This window comes from Apis dorsata, unplaced genomic scaffold (genome assembly GCF_000469605.1).
Source record: "Apis dorsata unplaced genomic scaffold, Apis dorsata 1.3 scaffold_683, whole genome shotgun sequence".
NCBI classification, from domain to species: domain Eukaryota; kingdom Metazoa; phylum Arthropoda; class Insecta; order Hymenoptera; family Apidae; genus Apis; species Apis dorsata.
The window spans coordinates 1,897,297-1,906,944 of record NW_006263864.1 but is presented as its reverse complement, the minus strand read 5'-3'; the positions used below and the strand labels follow the sequence as shown (position 1 = coordinate 1,906,944).

Here is a 9,648-nt window from a genome sequence, read left to right as displayed (position 1 = left end):
TTTTTTTTTTTTTTTTTTACGATCCTGTTAAATCCTTCGAGCGTATACTGTTAAATTGGACAATCGCTCGAGGAAATAAAATTATGCGTGTTTAACAATCGGAAAGACTTAAAAATCTTGGAATTTTAAACAAGAATGAATTCTCATGTTTAAAACAAAGCGTTAAAAAGCTTTTAAGCTTTTATTTAGTTTATGGGGCACAAGGGAAGACAGAAATGGCGATGAATAGAACTCCTTTTATAACGGAGAGTATACAGCGCGCGATTGTACTATCGAGGCAAACAAATCGTAGGCAGAGGAGGACATTTACGCGTAGAAAATCCATCAGTTATCAGAACTTGTCGTTCGACGCCAGAAACCAGGCGGGAATTAGCGAGAATTTTTTTTTTTTCAAATCTTCCAGTTCAACGATCTCGTTGAGCTGGATTTTGAGCACTCAATTTTATTTTTCCTGTTCGTATGAAACGGACGTGTATTTCGTTTCTCATATTCCATCCGTTCCAATATGAACATTTATCCGTTCGATGTCAATTTTCCGATGTAGAGTCGCAATTTTATTTTTTTATTAAATTCGAGAAATTATATTCAGACATATAAGTGTGAATGTCGATGAAATATATAGATTAGACGCACTATGTGTCTTCCGATGCTTTTTTAATCTCGACCCCGAACGAAACGAAAAATCCCTGTGTCTACCGGCCGAATCGTACGTTCGCGTGTTCGGCAATTTCCGACATCCCTCGGCAGGACTCGCAAGCGCGCCGCATCGCAGCGTCATTCAGTCGAATGCTGACCGCCACGCGCAAAGGATCGTGTTACGCTCGATATCCGTGTGTCGTCACGAGTCACTTCTGTCTGCTTTGACAGCCAGTCACGTCTTACGTTTCTTCATTGTGTTTACATTCCTGATGTACGATCACCGATCGAATACGGTTCGTTTGCTCCCCGCTTAAATCAATTGTCTATCCGATTCGGTTGTTCGTTTTTTCGGTATCTAATCGCGATTTCTCCAGAGAGGGCACGTGTTAATCAAACGAACCACATCGAAAGTGTGCAGTGCGTTCAATTATTTGCTGTGGGCGATCAAAGATTCGTATATACAAACGAGATTATTGTGCTTGGGGACGTTTCTGTTGGCAAACACGATCGATATAAAGAGAAGACGACATACATGGTTTGATTTACGTCTCATCTCGAGCATAGTGCTACGCTAACTTTGAAATCGTCTGAAATTACATTCAAGAGAGAACGTTGTCGCGATCGAGGCACGTTCCCAGCTATCTCGGAGCTTCTTAACGAAGCACCCCGCCTTTAAACGAATTTAACGAGACCACTCATCCATACGGTCAATTCGTACCAACCCGCGTGGACTGATCCAGGCGTCCCTCGCGTCTCCTCACTCCTCACTTAGGGTTGACTGACCGACCGAGACGCAAGACCGTACTCCGGTCCCCGTGATCAAAGATATACTCGTCGAGCGTGTACGATGCGTTCGATCAATCGCGACACGGTGATATATCGGCGAGGATAAACAAACAGACCGAGTGAAAGAAGATTGGTGGAGCAAAAGGAGCCAAAGGGCAAACGAGCGTAACACTGGTTGCTGATTATTCGCCGAGAGAGAAAAAGATTTCGGGAAGGATTCTCCGTTACGCGAGCCTAGACGATTCCTAGTTAACGATCAACAAAAGTGGCTGGTAATTAGAGCCGGATTAATTGGACCGCGAAGCAACTCGCGCCGGACGCGATGAAAGAGAAGAGGGGCGCCGCGAGGAAGAGAGGGTTGCTCGAATAAGCGTATTTCGCGCGGCTTTCTTATTTCGGGGATTGTCGTCTCCTCGCGACCAATTCTTAGTTTCTACGTGTAAATATTTATGTCAGTGAACCCTGCTGCCAGTGATCACCAGAATTGAAATCACCTTACCAGTGATTCGTTACGAATACGTGAATTCATAATAGCTTCGCGAACTGTACTCGTTAGTTAACTATTCAAAGACTATACGTGTTTGTGGTTAGGCCATCGGTCTCGGCCATTGTTTCCCCCCCCCCCCCCGCATCGACACACGCGGAGAACGCAAGAAGCTCGCGTATTAAGTAAAACGCGAGTGGAAAGGTCGAAGAACAGTAATCGAGGGGGTGTTGGAGGGGTGGTGGTCGATCGGTCACGAGCGCGAGGAAGCGGCGGCGGTCAGCGTGTCGGGGATCGGGTCGGATAATGCGCCATCGCGCGACAACGCGATTTTCGGCGATCGTGAGGATAGAATGTTGACAGCCCGTTCTGGGCCTCTTGGGCTCGGTGTCCCGCGAACCCTGGGGCCCGCCGAAGGGAGCGACCACCTCTTCCTTCTACCCGAAAGAGCACTGATCATGGACAGCACCCACTTGAGACAGGATCTGGCCGGTCTCGACTTCAACTTGCACCTGAACCTGCTCCACACCGCGCCCCGCGGCAACGTCTGGCTATGTGAGTCGCTACTTTGTACCGGGTCATTGTCTGGGGATGATGGAACGCATGCGGTGGTCACCATGCGGTTTTTCTATCTATGTGAAAACCAAAGGGGGGGAAGGGAAGATTCCGGTTCGATGGGATTGGCCGTTTATCTAGTTTCTCTCGCTTCTTTTAAAGGTTGAACGAATTGGCGCGTTTATGGTTGAAATGTGGATGTGATATGGTAAGCACGTAGGTCGTGCTTGGTCAAACGATTTCATTCCTTCCTATAAATTATTCGGCGTTTCAAATATTAATGGAGAATCTTTTGTTCTCGGCTCAATGGATCGTTTAATAAGACCGTTTTAACGATCTCGTAATCAAGATACGTTTGTCTTAGTTACTTGTTTCTGTCCGAATGGAGAACGCGTTTTAAATTATAAAAATGGCTTTATTGGAACGTATATAGAATATGAGTTTCGTGTGTTTCTAATTGCACGTTTGCAATTTTTAAACATTTTACTCCGGACGTAAAGATAAAACGTAGAGAATTCATTCTTACTATAAACATACCGTTGTTCGTGCACTGACCATAAATCTTTAAAGCTCTATAATATTCTTGTATCATGGCTCGCGATCCTTCATCCAAATCTTACCGGTTCATTCCTTCGCGATCGAGACGATCACTGTTAAGTTTTAGTTAATGGTATAATGAATTATTGAGCTTGCTCCTGCATCGAAATCTCATTAAATCGCATCCATCTTAGGTCATAATTTCCAATTCAACTTCTTACCACGACCTCGTCAGCCAGCTGTCACGAATAAGAAAAGCTTTTTCGATCGATTCCTCTTTCGCTTAATGAAAGTAAGCAGTAGTTGGAAAGCCGCTTCGTTATTTTGATGAAGATCCTGATATCGATTCAAGATGTATCGCAGTTTAATATAATAGTTTTTATTTCGCTTTTTAACGAACACGTTACACGTGTATTTCCTCGAATGATAAACGAGCTATAAACTCCATTAAAGTTACAAATTCTCGACCTTTCTGATCACGAATCGTAGAATCGTTTGACATCGTTTCGAGACTCCATTGCTTTTCAAAAAAAAAAAGAAAAAAATCCAATAAAACCGGGGATCGTCTAGATTCGATGAAAATGTCAGGCAATTCGCGTCACACGAAAGTCTCTCTCAGTTTTTCCGTCTCTCGTTTCGATCACAGCGAAACAAAAGGGCATAGAGAAAGGGAATGGGTGCTCGAAAATGAAAATCCTTGCCCTCGCGACGACGACAAGGGTTTGAAAAACAAGGGTGCGCGTTATTGGTCCATAAAAGCGGTACCCGTACGACAAATCTCGCGTTTCATTTCGTTTTGTGATCTTCTAAATCTGGTCCGTTCGATAAACTTTGTATCGCGCGTGTATTTTTCATAACTTTTACGTTTAACATAAACATTAATTATACAGATACGTATTCTGTAAAAACTATTTACTTATTTTTCGATAATTATTTTACTTTTGAAAACGTAATTATCGCTCGTAGAATAGAAGCAGACAATCGACTCGCTCGTTTTTAATACGTTAGGATAGCTAACGTGCTCATAAAAAATTAACATGTCACTACTGGTGCTTCTCGTTAGAATATTATCATTTGTATTCATCGTTGATCCTGTCCTGCCTATTATAGTTTTCGTTCCAACATTTGTTCACGATGTTACTATCCACGCTTGCTCGGGGATAGATAATTATACCGCCGCTATAAACACTCCACTTCTTTTTTTCATTGCATCGTTGAGGACAGATTAGACTTCGCGGTGTCGTCAACCATTGTATCATTTTTTCGTTGGTACAGTTAGATCACTTATCGTACTAGGACGATCTTTTCCCCGTTTTTAATGGCGTTCATCGCATAGGTAGCTGTTATTCCAACCGTGGTCTAGAAACTCGCAATTTAACCAGACAGCCGGTAATCTCTGTTTACGTTTCTGTCCTCTATAGAAACAACAAATTCCGCGTCGCGTTTCTTAATAGCGCGTGGCGTTTGGACAACGGTTCTAATCTTTTACTTTTTGCTAATTATTATAGTTACCACTTTTATGTCTGCTACGTGTCGACAGATGGAACGATAAAAAAGGTAGGCGCGTAATTTTCGAGCGAGATTGCGACCATTAATATTTCTCTATTTTTCGCCTTCTCTGTCGAGACTTTCAATCTTGCTCCACTGCTTTTTCATCAATGACACACTCTCGAATTATTTTCATTTTTCGTTCCCAGCCAACGATGTCAGTGTCGAGAATTCGCATGAAACACCGTTGCGAAAGTCGGTTCCGCGCAATCTGGCGTAATTTTCCACGTTCCATCGAAATTCATCGAAATTCGATGGATCGTTATATAGGAAGAAAAAAAAGAAAAAAAAGAAAAAACGAAAAAAAACGTGAAAAAAAATCGCTTGAACGTGTTCGCGCGTTTTTTCTGCGCATTTCGTAGAAATTAATTGCGATACGTGCATATTTCGAGACTGTCGAATGCGCTCAATTCCACGGCTATATGCCTGTGGATATACGTAAGTCTGCTTGATTACATATAATGTGGCCGTGCAACGTTCTTTTCCTTATATAACGCGAGAAAGGTGGAAACGAACCGACAACTTTTTTTCATCTTTTTCCGATTGTAAATAAACCGTTGGGCTATGACGCGGTTTGGAGCACGCCTTTCCAACACACGTTCTGCCAGAAATTGTAGCCAAATAGTTTCTATACAGGGTCGACCGTCTAATCATTTAATTTATTACTTTCATTTATTATCCGATATTTATCACATAATTAAATTATCTTTTACGATGACATTTTATTTTTGTTTTTAATTAATTTTTAAAGCTATTTTTTCCCTTTCTTTTCTTTTTTCTTTTCTCTTTTTTTTTTTTTTCCACATCCAACCTCGTAATTCTTTTCCCTTGTTAGTCACGGCAATAAAAGCATTATCTTTTTAAAAAAAATTTCGAGATCGCATCATTCGCAACAAAGAGAATTCTCATCGCTCGACTCGAGGAATAAAAATAATTGAGATAGCCGCGTTAAGCAATCCACTCTGTACTTACATTCGAGCGTAATTTCTCGAAAATACCGAACGTTTATCCAATTTCTAAGCCATTGTGTCCTCCGATGTTGCGCCACGCTTTGTCAAATTATCATATCCCCTCGTTTCCACGATTCTCGCCAGCCGATGGATCGCGGATGAAAATCCGGGAGGGCGTTTCTCGTTTCGGACGTGAACGAACGAGAATTATATTCGCAATTCCATCCGAACAGCTGTGCAGATATTAAACCGGGTGATGCGTAATCGTAATAACGTTTTCCGTTATTACGCTGTCGTCGCGGAATTGTCGAGGCCTCGCCGATCGTTGGTCGACGTGGGAACGCGATAATGATTAACAAAGGCGCGTTATTAGCCACGCTGCAGAAACGTGAAACGAAGTTAACCGTGCACAGAGGCACAAAGGCACGAACCAAAGTGTGGAGATATATATTGTTTTCCATAGTTCGGGCGCGGTCACGCCGTCGTAATCGCATTTTTCAACGAGTCGGCCTCGCGCTTACCAGATGCTTCGGCCATCTTCCTCCTATCCGTCCCGCTTGATAAAGATCGCCGCTTCTGCTCGTTCAATTTGAAACGCTTCTTTCGTGGATGATGACTCGAAGCATTTCGTTTGATTATTTTGATTCAGCATTTCGTTCTACATTTGGTTAATTGATCGGACGCGAGCTTTTCTCGGAAAGGAAATTTTGGGGGAGGAAGATTAGCGATTAATAGTGAATTGATTTTATAATTCTTTTTCTCTCTCTTTCTATATATATATATATATATATATATATATTTTTAACAAAATTTATTTTGAATTTTACGCTCGGATAATTTTCACAAACTATTTTAATTTTATATATATTTAGCTACATATTATGGATCGATACTTTTAGATATTAAAATTGACAAGTTCTTGGAATAAGTTTTTATCTCTCGATAAATCGGTTAAAGTTTTATACAATTTTAATGATAAGCTAATATAATTTTTATTCGTTAGATTATTCTATTAGATTGTTCGAGGTAATAGTATTTTTTTAACAATTGTACAAAGCGCGAGGAAGGGATGAGGTCGGTGGTAACAAATAATTGTACTTTGTTCACGCGGAACATAACATACGATTGGAATAATCGATCGTAAAGATTTATCTTTAATTCTGAAAAATAAAATCGTTGCATTTATCAACTACAAGCAAACGATGAGATTATCCGTATTGCTAGTCTGTGTTATCTTCCACTTCTTTTAACGGTGTTTGCCATTACCGTCGTCAACGTTACGTTCGCGATAACAGAAATTTTGAAATTAAAAATTTTCTTTTTTTAAATTCAAACGCACATTGAAATGCACACCTGACTGAGAAAAATTCTTTCTCTCCAAGATGTTAAAAAATTATATGGGCACGTTAAGACTTTGGCACCGAATTCGAGAAACGCAATTAACGTAGTGAAGCGTCGTGAATTTTCATCACGAACTTCCCTCGAATCTCAAATGCGACTAATGTCCTCGTAGTCTGGTTAAGCCAGGTTTCTACTACTTACCACTGTGATTTCTCTCACGAAACTTCGCCAAAGAGTTAATCTCGAATGAAACACGAATATCGTTCGTTAGCTCATTCTCATTGTACCCGTTAATTCAGTCCTCGATCACGGTTCGCTGAACCGATAAATCGTCGCACGATTTCTCGAAGATTCTCGAGTCGTTGCGATTATCGATCTTTTTCTTTCCCCTCTCTCTTTCTCTCTCTCGAAGTCTTCGTGTTATCTGTGATCGCCACGTTACCATCGCGTATTTACACAACGTTGATTCCATAACACCTAGAATCGCGATACGCGCGATGAAGGGAAAAAAGACGGATAGAAAAGAACTTGTTGTCGCCCAGATTGAATCGCATTAATTATTTTTAAGCCGCGGTCGTGTTAATTAAAGACGCGACCTTACCTTGAAGCTCGGTAGTAACAGGCCACGATTTACTAACCGTGCACGCGTTCATTTTCCGTGTCCTTTATCGTTTATCCCATCCGATTGATCGTTGTTAATCCGATCAATCGTACAATAATTAACCGGTTAGGTAAGATTATGCTCGTTAAGCTATCACGTTTCGCGTCACGTCGAGTTAGTAACGCTTCGAACCGATCAATAATTTTCTTCCTTTAAATGATTCCCTTCTTTTTTTTTTCTTTCTCCTTCTATTCATGGTCCGATGGATTTCATCCGTAGCGCATTCTAGAGTTTTACAACGACACAGGCGTTAATCGAATTAATTTCGAGCGAAACGCGCGAGGCGTTATCGTCGTGGGCGGCGATGACAGGGAAGAACACGAAAGGCTCGACCTTCGATACCACTTTTTCACGGCTGATTTCCACGCGAAAACGCTCGATACCGAACGACACCTCGCGATTCTCGTGCAACCCAACGAGTAATCCTTGTCACCTTCGTCGACACCCGATCGATAGCATCCGCGATGATGCTCCGTTTCGATGCATAATTGATTATGGAACGTCTCCGCGAGCATTAGATCGGGGACCACGATATTTCGCGTAATTCCGTGATCTCGATTTAACCGAACGACGAAGCAAAATTGCGGCGGTGACCCAGATATCCGTATCTCTCAAAATAATTAGGAGATGGTCTGGCGAAGAGTTTTATTCCTCGCCGGAGTGTATCCAATCCGATAAAACGACCGATTTTAAAAATATATTTCCTGCGACTAGGAATTACGAAAGCTGTGACAACTGCATTTCCATTATTCCACTTAATATTGAAAATCGATCGACGTCTACTTTATTAAGATTGATTTATGACCTTGGGTATCTTGATCTTCAAAATATTATGCAAAGGCTGGAGGATGAGAGCACGGATTTACGATACGGACGAGTGGTCGGAGTAGTTGCCAATTTTCAAGAGACACGAGAAAGGGAAATTATTTTATCGTTAGAGAGGCTCGAGAGGCGCGGATTTTGTCGCGTTTGCGTTACCAATGCTTTAACGCTCTTTCCTATCGGCATGTCATAATCCCGAGGCTATGTCACGCTAAGTAATAGATCCATTAGGCGAGTAGGCACGTCAGACTCCTTTGACCCCTTCGCCAGACCTCACTCTACGCTCCTTACTGGGTGGTATTTGCATATCCGATGATACGGCCAACGGACTCGAGGAAAATCGTTCGCGTCACGCTTGTTCAATCTATTTCGATAATTAAGACGTGGATCAAATTTCAATTGAAATTCGTCTCAATAAATTTTATTAAACCATCGCACAACATCGCCTCGCAATTATACACATTCTTACAATCTTTTAATTGCAAATAACTTCAACTTGCACGTATAACCAATCGCTTTTCTTTTATTTTCAGGTGAGTATCCTTTCCGATCGTTCTAACTTTGCCACGACAGCTCGAAAGTTGCACGTGAGTATCTACTGTGAGAGTGAGAGAGAAAGAGAGAAAGAGAGAAATATATATATATATAAAACAATCCTCGTCAAATTTTTAACTATCGTAAAAATGAAACGTAACGAACCGCGCGCATCGTTCGAAGCAAATTCCTCTTCATACTTTCGACCAGTTTTTCCCGCAATTAAAGCGCATAAGGGTCAAAACGATAACAGCGCGAATCGAAATTCCGTGACTAACGATGTTAATGAACGTATCCAGCGGTTTAACCACGCCCCTGTTGAACGAATCGATGCCGCCTGTGTCTCAGCTCGAAACGTCGATCTCTCGAACCGGAAACGTGCGTGTGCCCTAATGACGGGCCACGTGATCGAACGATGAATTCGTTTCGGTATCCTTGAACGCCTATCTCGTTATACAATCTCGCGTTACGTGTACGCGATCTTTGTCGGGGCTAACAAGGCGCGGTACCGAAATGATCGATCCGCCACGAATTTTCGCGGGGAGATCGACGTGCCTCTTAATCATTCGAAATTACGCGTCGCATCCAACGCTTTTATTTTCGCCTCGTTTCCCACGTTTTATATAACATCGAGTTCGAACGCGATTTGATTTGACGATCGAACTGTAACGAAATAAAAAGTTATTTGTCGATGTCTATTTTTAGTTATATATATATTTTTTTTTTTTTTTTCCTCTTTAATATCATCGAGATGGAATTTGGACGCGTGAAGCGTTGAACGAAGGAAGGAA

General features: G+C 41.7%; 1 protein-coding gene across 10 annotated transcripts in view; it reads left to right on the top strand.

Moving 5' to 3' along the window:
• The window catches only part of LOC102678731 (inner centromere protein-like), a 148,650-nt gene that overhangs the window by 50,642 nt on the left and 88,360 nt on the right, over positions 1 to 9,648 (top strand). For 2 of the 10 annotated variants that reach the window (XM_006622385.2, XM_006622382.2), the window contains exon 1: positions 1,975 to 2,464. The exons of 7 other annotated variants lie outside the window; for them this stretch is intronic. In XM_006622385.2, the coding sequence (XP_006622448.2) occupies positions 2,263 to 2,464 (202 nt within the window). In that variant the 5' untranslated portion in view covers positions 1,975 to 2,262. Of the gene's footprint in view, positions 1 to 1,973; positions 2,465 to 9,648 lie in introns of those variants that run through there. One more of the 10 variants, XM_031513602.1, reaches the window with a different exon arrangement.